The sequence below is a fragment of the Notamacropus eugenii genome, chromosome 6 (genome assembly GCF_028372415.1).
Source record: "Notamacropus eugenii isolate mMacEug1 chromosome 6, mMacEug1.pri_v2, whole genome shotgun sequence".
Classification (NCBI taxonomy): domain Eukaryota; kingdom Metazoa; phylum Chordata; class Mammalia; order Diprotodontia; family Macropodidae; genus Notamacropus; species Notamacropus eugenii.
In genome coordinates, this window is record NC_092877.1 from 297,191,312 (window position 1) to 297,203,975 (window position 12,664).

At 32.5% G+C, this 12,664-nt stretch overlaps 1 protein-coding gene across 4 annotated transcripts in view; it reads right to left on the reverse strand.

Moving 5' to 3' along the window:
* Nucleotides 1–12,664, reverse strand: part of HYCC2 (hyccin PI4KA lipid kinase complex subunit 2) — a 78,506-nt gene that overhangs the window by 32,907 nt on the left and 32,935 nt on the right. For 3 of the 4 annotated variants that reach the window (XM_072617241.1, XM_072617238.1, XM_072617239.1), the window contains 4 exons: nucleotides 12,307–12,409; nucleotides 6,483–6,561; nucleotides 5,823–5,924; nucleotides 210–389 (listed from right to left, as the gene is read on the reverse strand). In XM_072617241.1, the coding sequence (XP_072473342.1) occupies nucleotides 210–389; nucleotides 5,823–5,924; nucleotides 6,483–6,533 (333 nt within the window). In that variant the 5' untranslated portion in view covers nucleotides 6,534–6,561; nucleotides 12,307–12,409. Of the gene's footprint in view, nucleotides 1–209; nucleotides 390–4,981; nucleotides 5,037–5,822; nucleotides 5,925–6,482; nucleotides 6,562–12,306; nucleotides 12,410–12,664 lie in introns of all 4 variants that reach the window. The other variant, XM_072617240.1, reaches the window with a different exon arrangement.

Consider the following 12,664-nt stretch of genomic DNA (forward strand, 5'->3'; position numbering starts at 1 on the left):
TTTAAAAGTTAAGATGACAATTACATTAAATATCTAGTACATACTCAGTTTAAAGTAACTCAATGAAAAAATCTATAATGTTGGTATTTTTCCCTAAGTATAATTTTATCATTTTATCATGGACCTAAAATGAATACATTATTTTCAGAGAATTTGTTTTAAATTCACTTAAGGATACATAACAATTTTTCAAAGTTCCTTTAACTTACCAAATTATAGATCCCTAGTAGCAGTGCTTCTATGCAACCATTACTCTGTCTGTCCCGGCTAACAGTAAGTCGTAAATAAACCCATATCAATTCTGGTAAAAATTGTAGAGTGAATCTCTTGAGCCGAACTTCAGAACTACGATATAGCTCAAAAAGCTGGTGACAGACAGGCTCTAGGAGCTAAAGGAAAAATAAAACAGGATAATTACAATTACTTTTTTGGGTTATGACTACATAGAAGGAAATGAAACAATTATCCATGAAGAAACAGAAAAAAACTCAGTATCTAGATTGTTGTGTAATTTTAATTCATTTCAATCACATCGCAACATCAACCAAATTAGCACTCCTGACTCCAAAACAGGAAAAGAGACCAAAACAGGCTAACATAAGAAGGATCAAGTACCATATGATGCAAAAATTTTGTTGTAGTTTTATTTTGAAATTAAAAAATTTTCATCATGTCTCTATTTTCTTTGCCTTATGGCTAAAAAATATTGCATCACATTAATTGCAGAAGCTTGGTTCTTTGAGGTATTCTAAAATTGGGGTCTTTCTAGTGCTAACCTCTTCAATAAAAGAGGTCACCCAAGAAAAGGGTTATAATACTGGCATACCTTTCAATTAAACTTTAGTAAAGGTTATGAAGGGAGGAAACAGCAATGGACCCTTACAAATACAATACAATACTTCTTCAAGTTTTCCTTTCCCTTATTTTCCTCTTATCCTACTTGCTAAAAAGCCCCAGTTATTAAAAAAAAAAAAACATGCAAATAATTGGAAATTAAATTTTTAAGTGTCTTTGCTTTTTACCTCACATTTCAAATAAGATTTAAATGAAAGTTATATAGGTCATTACATTCTTGAGAACAAAAAGTTGCTAATACAAAGAAATAGATGTATATGTTTAAAAGAATTAAAGCAAATTTATAGCTGTGGTTTATGTTCCAAAAATTATACAAAAACTTTTTTAAATGACAGAAAAGCAGAAATACCGTTTTCACGTTTCTTGTGAATTCTAGGTCCCCTACAGAATCACATAATTTTATTTGTTTTGAGGGAAACTCATGGTTTGGAAATAGAAAATTTTACCTGTAAAACATATTTTGCTGTATTTTTCCTGAAAACATATTACAGATTGTGCCATACTAGTAATAAATTTGAAATGCAGACCCAATAACTATCTGGACATGATATAGTCAATTCTAGGATTTAACACCAAAATTTTAAAAATGAAAAGTCTATGACTTGTATGTCCTATAATTCTATTGAGATTATATGATTCTAACTATATTTGGGAGTTTGCTTGAGTATAACTATACCCATCCTCATCAAAGCAGATGAAATGTCCCTCCCTCCTTGTCAAGGTTCACATTCCACTTGTGTCTCAGGTCCCATTTTCACCTGTTTCAATTAGAAGCTGAGTCCAGTGATTCATTCCCTTTCTCTCCTCTTCAAACTATCACTTTCTACTAGATCCTTTCCTAACTACCTACAAAAATGATCTGACATCCTATATACTTAAAAACAAAATAAAAAAAATAAAACAAAGTACTAGTCTTAATTCAAGATATTACTCTGTTTTCTCCTTCACTAGTAAACTTAATGATTCTAGTGTTTTGTTTTAAGTAAATTTCTTGAGGGTAGAAACTATGTCACCTTTCTTCTCTGAAGTCCTAGTTACTAGCGCAGTGCTGTGCACATAGTACATTCAAACAAGTGGTTTATTACATTAAACTAAAGTGAAGATACACTCTTTATGGTTCTGTCTTTTCTCAATCCCTAGAACAGGAACAACAATTTTATATCAAATTTTCTAGAACCATAAATCACTAAATCCTACAATTCCACTCTTCAGATTAACATAACCTAATAGTTTAACAGTAATGTAACCAAAAGGAAAGATAATTAAGATGTATAAAATGTTAATCTTTGTTTGGACTCAAGTGTTACTATGAAGTAAATGATTTTATATCAGGAAAGAAGTTGAGAAGGAAACACATTAACAGGCATTTTGTTGTTTTAAAAATTAGGACAATTTAGTAATAAAAACCAAAAACAAACAAAAAAATGTTAAGGGAAAGGAAAGTGATATAAATGGCTTTTGTTCCAAAACACATGGTTCATAAATTCTCATTTCTTCTAATAATTTGAAATTATCATTATTCAAGTACTTAGCCCTCATCAACATACTAGCAGTCTCAGCTCTGAGCTTAGATCTGAAAATACTATTTGGTTGGAATTAGAAGAGACCTTAGAAATCACCTAGTCTAACTCTTTCATTTTATAGATAAGGAAATGAAGGCTCAGACAGGTCAAGTAATGGCTGAAGGGTCACAAAGACAAAAGTGACAGAACTAGGATTTGCAAAGTTACTTCTGCAAATATATTGTGTGAAAATAAACATAAATATTAAAGATGAACCTTACACCCATAAAGGATAAAAGCAGTACAGTCACAAGAATATGATGCCAATTCTGAAAACAATTATTTTAAAGGAGAAAGACTGTTGTATTAAGGCCTTCACTAATGAAACATGTCCAAAGAATCTATCTTCACAAAGCTTTACTGGAAATAGAAATGGAAAAAAATAGAAAAATTAGTAGTCAATAAGCATTTATTAAGTGCTTACTATGTGCCAGGCACTGTGGCAACTGCTAGACACAAAAAGAATGGCAAAACCATCATCTCTGCCCTCAAGTAATTCACATTCTAATGGGGAGACAACATGCAAATAACTATGCATATACATGACATATACAATATAAAAGGAAGGTAACGTCAGAGGAGAGTGGTGGAAACCAATAAAGATCTATTGTAGATAGTGATATTTGAGCTGAGTCTGGAAGAAAACTAGGAGAGGGAAATGAGGAAGGAGGGCATTCTGGGCATGGGGACAATCAGTGAAAAGGCATACAGTTTGGGGGTAGAACTATGAAGATGAATAGAGGAGAAGCAGGAAAGAGAAATATTACAAAAACTTAGAAAGGAAAGAATACCCAGGAGAAGGTGATTAACAGCGTCAAAGGCTGTAGAGAGGTCAAGATGGAGAAGAGATCACTGGTAAATTTGGAAAGAGCAGTTTCAGTTGAATGATGAAGTCAAAAAGCTAAACTAGAGTGTTTAGAGTGAGAAGTGAGGAAGTAGAAACATTGACTGCAGGTGGCTTTTTCAAGACCTCAATGTCAGGGCACCATGATATAGAGAGCTAGCAGACTAAAGATTAACAGAAGAGTGAGGATAACGGAGGGATTATCTGCTAAAAAAGACAAGACAGAATGAGCCATTAGTTCATGAAGAACACTTTGCTTTGTAAAAAATTTTATTTAAAAGGACTAGCATTTCCCTTTATGTTTCATTTACAACAGCTCAATAACTATCTAGAAGACCAGGTTTTAATTAACAATGGGAAAGAAATATGGGGGTTTCCCCTAAAAATAGGCTTTTGGAGAGGGCAGTGGGGGGGTGAGAGAGAGTGTAAAAGGAAGCTTGAGAGCCAGTATCCTTGTAACAGCAAAATAAAAAAAAACTTTTAAAAAATGATCCTGAATCTAAATTATTTAAATGAATGTGCCCTTCTAAAGATATTCTGCAATCCAAAAAGATTTTTTTTTTTTAAATTATCCTTAGGGACCTAAAACATTCCCAAAGGACTCTTGATGCAAAATGTCATCCACATCCGGAGAAAGAACTATGGAACTGAAACGCAGAATGAAGCAGATTATTGGTTTCTTCCATTTGTTTTAATTCTTTTATGCAACATGACTAACATGAAAATGTGTTTAATAAGAATGTGTAGAATCCATATAAGATTGAATGCTGTCTTGGGGAGGGAGGGGGAAAAGATTTAAAACTTATGGAAATGATTGTTGAAAACTGAAAACAAATAAACTAATTTAAAAAATTATCCTTAGGACTGACAGACATGTTGGCTATGTAGCCATTGGAAAGAGCTGATCTGGGAACCAGGGCCCAAGTACCACCAACCTCAGACACCTACAGCTTATGTGACTGAGCAAGTCACTTAATTTCTCAGTGCTCTAAACCAGTAATGTCAAACTCAAATGAAAAAGGATATCTGGCAGTAGCATGCTGACTTAGACAACCATAAAAATTACATGATCTATGTTGTACTGTATTTTTATTTATTTGATCATTTCCCAAATACATTTTAACATGGTTTGGCTGCACTGGGTGGGGGAAGAATTTCACACCTTTGCTCTAGACAACTCTCAAACACTAAATTGCAGATAAGTTTCTCACCAAGAGGCTTCCATGCAAATGAAATCACAGGTACAAGTCTCTATTCCTTTGGGAATTTTCCAGGCTTAATTCTTGTTTTGAATCTAAATCCAACTTTAGATACTAACAAGGTGTATTACCCTCTCTCTGCCACAGTTTCCTCATTTGCAAAATGTGGATAATAACAGCAGCTACATCCCAAGACAAAACAACAAGACATGAGGGAAATGGAACCTTTGAGTCTGGGATTCCGAAAACTATGACTTAAGCCAACTATATGTACTCTACTAACTGTACCTGAGTAAATTTTGAAACACTAGAAATATACTACAAAGAAAAAAAGGGGCCATTAAGTATAAAAGTAATTGCTGCTACAAGAAGCACAAGACCAATTTAAGCCATACCAAGATTAGGTGATGGGGGTTGGGAAAGAGGTTGAAGGAAGCAACAGGTCAGTAAGCAAATTTTTAGTTATACAGAGAAAATAAAGAAGCACTTTTAAGTCAAGCTGCTTGTTAGGAGAAGATTACCTGAACTTCTTCAAACTCACTCCAGTAAACAGCAGAGGCATCGAGGAGGCTGTATCTGGGAAGATAAGAAGCTACTTTCCTGTGTGTTCCTTTCATTTTCATTTTAAAGCACACAAGAAACCAGTGGTGATCAAAGTTTTCCCGATAACTTGTGTCACATTTATATAAGTTTAACATCTGATATGAAAGTGATGTGTGTTTATTTCCAAGAGATTACATTGGAATTTTAGAAATCTTTGCCTTTCCCTTCCTTTATACCCTATAATGCTAAGCAACTGGAAAATCTTACTCCAATTTTATGGACCTGAATGATTAAGACCGAAATGTTTCCTCTTTTTATTTTAATATTAAATTTACCACTAGGATGTTGCAGTCATTGTTATAAGGAAACCACTAATTTAATTTTACTGATTAATTTGAATAAATTTTAGTTATATGTTATTATAAGTCAATGAATACTACAGAATGTTTATATAAATTTTAATGAATATGTTGATCTAGATATTAACATTTGGCTTCCAGAAAATGAAACACTTTCACTGCACAAATTTACATGGACTACTGTGAAAATGGTCACTGAAATGAAGAAAATGGACTAGCCCTTTCTCTGATTTTATGTGCATTCCAGAAACTTTTGTTTTCTCATGCAGGAAGAAAAAAGCAAAAGCAATTATCAGAACAAGAAATAACAGAAAGAAAGTTTTTCATCCCCAAAGTAAAAATAGTAATAATAGTACTAGTAATGAAAAAGAAAGTAAAACCTTCAATATTTAAATATTTATGCATATATTAACACATGCACGAGCATATATCAAAATTACATTTCTTATGATTCCCCTACCTCATTATTTGAGTCTTGAATAACTTTATAGAGAGCTGGTACCAGTGTTTTTTTCCTGTGCAAAGTTGCTGCATAGTTGGTGATCTGAGTTTCAGGTAATGCCTAAAAGAAGATCCCAAAGAAAAATAAACTGATTAATATTTGGGAAGCCAAAAGTTTCTACACATTCAGCTACTGCAGGAAGATTATGAAGGATTTGTCTTTCAAAAGTGAAAACACTTAACATAAATAAATTAACTCTGGAGGGTGAAAATGAAACGTTTCAAGTTGAAGTATCTGAAAATCTGTGATATAAACAGTAAATTCAATTAAAAATTGGAACTTATAAATCACATATGAATGTACAATCATGAGAAACTACAAACTGAATCAGATTCAAAGAAAATTAACAAGTGACTTTTAATTCTTTAGTTTTAATCTGAGAAACAAAACTTTACTTATTTAGTGTCAATAAATACTTCACAATTGTTTTCCTTAAGTACTTCTGAAACTGTAAACTTTCTTGTAAAACTACCTTGTAAAACAGCATATTTATTATTAGTCTGTCCTTTAAAAATTGGTAATTATTTTTAAGTTGCATGCTTGAATTACTTTAGTCTGAATATTAGTGACATATACCCTCTCATTAACAGCTCTATCTAATCTCTTAACCCAATTTACCTTGAATTCTGACAGCCATTCTTCCACTACACCACGTTCAGATCCCAACATCTTCTTATACCTTTGATTCCTCTTTTATCTGTGGAAAACAAAAGCCTTAAAATTGAAATACAATACAGAATTTTCACAATTTAAGCCTTAAATTCAAAAGAAAAAAATTAATCCAGTATATATGGTAACATATGAAGGCTTGCTTTTAGAGTAAAGTGCAAGAAATACTACTTTCAGAAATAAACTATATATTTTAATGGTGCTTTCAAAATCTATCATGTCAAATCAAGAAAAGCTTTCAGATTATTCTTAGTCACTATATGTTAGAATATCAGGGAAAGCTCACTGTTACAGGGAGCTTGTTACAAGCCAAAAATAGCACCACTACCCAAATGAAATGTATAATCCATGCCCTATGCACTTACCAGCAAACATAGTATGAAGAAAAGTCAATTGGAACAAATTAAATATCATGGAACAAAACATGTAACAAAGAAGAAATTATAATTCTAAATAGATTACAAAGATTAAGCAATTTTTTTTTGCACACACACAGAGAAATAATCTGGTTCAGTCAATTAAAATGTAAGTCATTTAAAAACAGATTCTTGGTTTAAAAACTGTCTTAATTTTCTCTTAAGTTGAACAATACAAATAGTAAAGTAAATACCCTATATTTCAATTATAAATCAATGAGAGTTTAACAACAAACATACTAATAGACTATTCCAAAAGTCTTCGTGCAGTTTTAAGTATCAATAACTTCAGAAGTAAAAATGCAACAAACTTACAAAAATTATTTGAAAGTTTAATTATTTAAATTTCTTTTATAATGACTTTGGTGAATTCTGAATAATCAATTTTTAATTTTACCAAGACAGTAAATCATCATCATGAATTGCATGAAAGAAAGTTTCTGGACATTTTCTTAGACATGTGGATTGGTAGGCAAGGTCGTGTCTTCTTGGTTGGTCACCTGGATGGATCTATCCATCTATCTCTCTTGTAGGGTTACATCAAAACTGTCAAGTATGTGTCAAAATTTCATTTTATGGATGCTTCTAAGACTAGGATTACAAATGCATCTGTCAGTCACTGAGCAGCAGCTCGTGGGTTTTTTTTGTTGTTTTGTTTTGTTTTTAACAAAGTCAGAAAATTGACCAGAGTGATGCAAAGTGTGGCTGAGTTTTAGTTAGAAACATATCAATAATAAAAAATTTTAAATAATGTTTTCAAATTTTTTGGTAAGTTTGTACAATTCATACTTTTGAAATTATTAAAGCTAAAAGCTGCATTTTGGGGACACCCTGTGTAAATATCAGAGTGACTGATGGTTCTTCAAGTTAGTCATCTTGTAAGACTGCTGTATTTGCCTAATAACTTGACCCTATAATAGAAAGTCAACATGCTAGATAAAACAATGGGGGGGATGACAACAGCTAGGCACACAGAAACAATGTTATACACTGGCAATTGTCAAACAATATCACAATGCAGTCAAGCAACATTACAGTACGATTTGGTTATGAAATATTAATGTTCTAAAATTATGTTTGTCAAGGCAATGATATATTGCTCTATGTTCTGTTATCATCTTCACATCTCTCATATATGCCTCCTCCTCTTCTGACAATGCCACCGCCCTTATTGCCTTACTCTTGGACTATTCCATTAGCTGGTTTGTTGGTTTCCCTGAAACAAGTCTCTCACCCCTTTTCCTCCTAGCTGTCAAACTGATCTTTCTAAAAGCACAGGTCTAATCATGTCATCCTATTCTATTGATTCTAATTATTCCTTGTCACTTCCAGGATCAAATATAAAATCCTCTGTTTGGCTTTTAATGCCCTTCCATAACCTGGCTCCTTCCTATTCTTTTATCTTTTATGTTTCTTCCATGTGTTCTGTGATCCCAGAGACACTGGCCTCCTTGCTGTCCTTCCAATATGGCTCTGTTTCCCTACTCTGAACATTTTCACTGGCTAAAGTATGCCTAGAACCTTCTTCTTCATTTCCACATCGTGGCTTTTTTCAAATCTCAATTTAAGTTCCACTTTCTACAAGATGTCCTATCTAAGTCCTTCTTAATCTTATTGTCTTCCAACCAATTTATCCTTTAGGTAACTTTTTCATACATAGCTGTTTGCATGTTGTCGTCACTGTAAGATTGTGAACTCCTTGAGAGTAGGGATTGGTTGTTGTTTTTTTTTTGCTTTTCTATTTATAGAAAACAATTAATAAATGATAGTTGACAAGCCCCCCAAAAATGTGAACTTGGGAGCAGGGCCTACTTTTATTCTTAGTACTTGGCAAAGTGTTCTTCACAAAGTAAGAGTTTAATAAAGGCTTCAAACATTCATTTATTTTCACAAGCCAGCCTTTCTCCCTCTGACTAGAATAAACATGTTCTTCTCCTTTACCTCTTGGAATCTGTAAGTCCCTTCGGGGCTTGGCCCTAGTGTTAGACATTTCCTCATTGTTAAGGGGTCTCAACCCTCCCTCCCTTCACTTCGTATTTGTTTTAAAAGCTTCATATTTATTTACCTAAGTAGATAAAACATGTTAAGGGCTTACTATGTGCCAGGTACTGGGACTATATATAAAAGCAAATAAGACAATCCCAGCCCTCAAGGAGATTCCATTCTAATAAAAGAAAACAACACATAAAAGGTTACTAGAAACTGGAGGAGAAAGGGTCCAGGAGAGAAGCCCTAGTTTCTGGAGATGATCTAGGAGTAAAATGATGGTAGGCAAACTGCAGAAAGTTGTAGTCTCACTTCTGGCTACATAAAGCAAAAAAAATCAACTATAGGGTCAGGACAACCAAGGAGTGTAATCTTAGTTTCTGATGGAGAGAGAAATCAGAGAGTGCAGGGACTGGAAGAGGGATTGTGACACTTCCACATTCTGTTTCCAGTTAGACAAGGTCAAAAACAGGCAGTTTTCAGAGAAAAAAATTAAAGCTATCTATAATCATAAGAAAAAATGTTCTAAATGACTTGATTAGAGAAATGCAAATTAAAACTATGAGGTAACATCTCACACCTATCAGACTGGCTAATATGGCGGAAAAGAAAAATAATAAATGCTGAAAAAGATGTGGGAAAATTGGTACACTAATTAATGTATTGTTGGTGGAGTTGTAAACTGATCCAACCACTCTGGAGAGCAATTTGAAACTATGCCCAAAGGGCTATAAAACTGTGGATATCCTTTGATCCAGCAATACCACTACTAGGTGTGTATTCAAAGAGATCATTAAAAACGGGGAGAGGACCCACATGTACAAAAATGTTTACAGCAGCTCTTTTTGTGGTCACAAAGAACTGGAAATTAGGGGACGGCCATCATTTGGGGAATGGCTGAACAAGTTGTTATATATGAAGGTAATGGAATAGTATTGTGCTACAAGAAATGATGAGCATGCAGATATCAGAAAAACCTGGACTTACATGAATTGATGCTGATTGAAGTGAGCAGAGCCAAAAGAACATTGTATACAACAATTGCAACACTGTACAATGATTAACTGTGATAGACTTCTGAGTCTGATAACTCCTCTCAGCAATACAATGATCCAAGACAATTCCAAAAGATTTATGATGGAAAATGCTGATCACATTCAGGGAAAGAACGATGGAATCTGAATGCAGATTAAAACTTACTATTTTCATCTTTTTTCTTTCTTGTGGTTTTTCCCTTTTGTTCTGATTCTTCTTTCACAACATGACTAATGTGGAAATATGTTTAACATGATTGTACATGTATAATGTATATCAGACCGCTTACTGTCTTGAGGAGGGGGAAGGGAATGGAGAAAAATCTGGAACTCTAAATTTTACAAAAATGAATGTTGAAAACTATCCTTACATGTAATTGGAAGAAAAAAATACGATTAAGAAAAAAAAAGATAAGACTAAAAGCTCACCTAGCACATCCAGGAGAAGTCAGTAATTCAGTCTCAGTTTCTGGTGGAATGACGATACTTATGTGCATGTTAGAAGTCCTCCAGCAGAATGTAAACTCTTTGAGAGTATGATAGTCATTTCGTGGTCTATATATCCCTCATATCTAGCATTTGGCCTGGCACAGAGTTAAGTACTTAATAAATGTTTGTTGAATTTACATCTTTTTCTGTTCCACTGATATTAACTCTTATGTTGCTTGATACTTTAAAAGATATGCATTTTTCTATTTTGATGCTTTAAAAAACATTGATTAATGTACTTACTATTCAATTTATTTTGTCTGTTGATATTACTTATGTTACCTATAATATCTATTTTAGTTTGTATTTCTAAAGCAGTTTTATTCATTGGCTGTCTTAAGAATGTTTTTATTGTGTTTGTGTTGATTTTTGTATTGCCCCCAAAAAATGATATCCCATCAAAAGAGAAAGGGAGAAGGTAGGGGAGAGAATGGTAAAAATAATTTCAGATAACAAAATTCAGTGCTGGGAGAAGGGAGGAGAAAAAAAGTAAAAGTTTATAAGCAGAGAACAAAAGAAACTCTTGAGAGAAGCAAAGAAAAGCTAGGTATCCCTGAAAACAATGTGTAATATTTATTACATAGGTTTTTTTGAAATGAAAATTTATTATATTGAATATTCTCATATGTTCTGCTGTGTGCACATGCAAATGTTCTTTTTTTTCTTTTCTTGTTTCATATTTAAGTTCAAAATGAATAAAAAATTTACACACCCACACCCACAAACAAAAACAAATTTCGGTGCTGGCATACAGACCTCTATTCTTGTTAAGTTTATAAGCTGACCTAACCTTTTTGGAAAGTAATATATAATTCTACGATAAGAGTTACAAATATATGCATACCCCTGGATCTAGCAGTCTATTACTGGTACTATATTGCTAAAGTAGTTATTGATGGGAAAAAACATACATGTATAAAATATTACTAAGCAGTACTATTTAAAATAGAAAAAACAGAAATAAACAAATCATCTAATACAGGGAAAATCAAGATATATAATGTAATGGATTACTGTATCATAAGAAAAAATGATTATGAATAGTTCAAGGGAATCTCAGACAACTCACATTAAGTGACATGGAATGAAGAAAGTAGAAAACAAAGAATATAATCACTAACTCCAACCATATAGTTAACAAATTAATGGTATACACACAGTAACAGAAGATTTTTTAAAAAGGGTCAAGGAAAAAAGGATACCTACTACTTAAAGGCAATATATACCTTTAAAGATAAGATTAATGATCAGTAAATAAAATTAGAGACACAATTGTTTAAGATCCTTTGGGTTTTCTGTTTGTTTTACCTTACATGCCTATCTTTCCTCATTTCTCTTTTATGTTCTTGTTTAATATTTGAGTATCTATACTTGTCAACATAAATCAAAATAAAATTTATACTTGAGACATCATAATGACATATAAGCACTCAAATCTTTTGCTGATATTATGAGTTGCAAAAGCACCAGAAATAGCTCATAATAGCACCAGAAGTAAAGTCAAATATCACTATGCTCTTTAGTCAAAATAAATTCAACAGCTGTTTGACATCTAGGATAGTATCTTGAAATGAAAGCTTAGGCAAAAAGAAATTTAATAAAATGCAACTACTAAAAGGGATATTATTTTAATCATGTTGAAAAGTCATGATTAAGATGCTATTTTTTAAGGAAGTACAAATAAAATTTTTTATTAAATTTTAAATTACATTTTATTAAATTTTTTTAAATAAGTAACTACTTTTTAGATTACAAAAATCCTAATAGTCCTGGATTGGCATGGTAATCTATATAAATATATATTTTAAATGTACATTTTTATTCAAAGTTAATTTTATATAACTTTACCTCTTATTTGAGAAGTCAGATCTCTAAAGGAGGTGGTGGTAGAAGAAAGCAGCAGATTTCAAGTGTGGAATACATTTGTTGAACTTTAAAATAGTCTCTAAGTCTGTGAAAAAAATAAAAAAGACATGAAGAGTTAAGAAACATTCTTTGTGAAGTTATAACAAGGAGAAAGGGACGAAAGAAAGCTTTGAAAGGGAAGAGAATAATCTAATTTCCCTTTTGTTAATTAACAATGAAGAAATAAATCTTTAACAAAGAGAACACAATGCACCCAAAGTAACTAAACCAATAGTTAGGAGACCGGTTTTTAAAATTCCAGATCTGATTATTTATGCCACGTAACTTTGGGCAAATCACT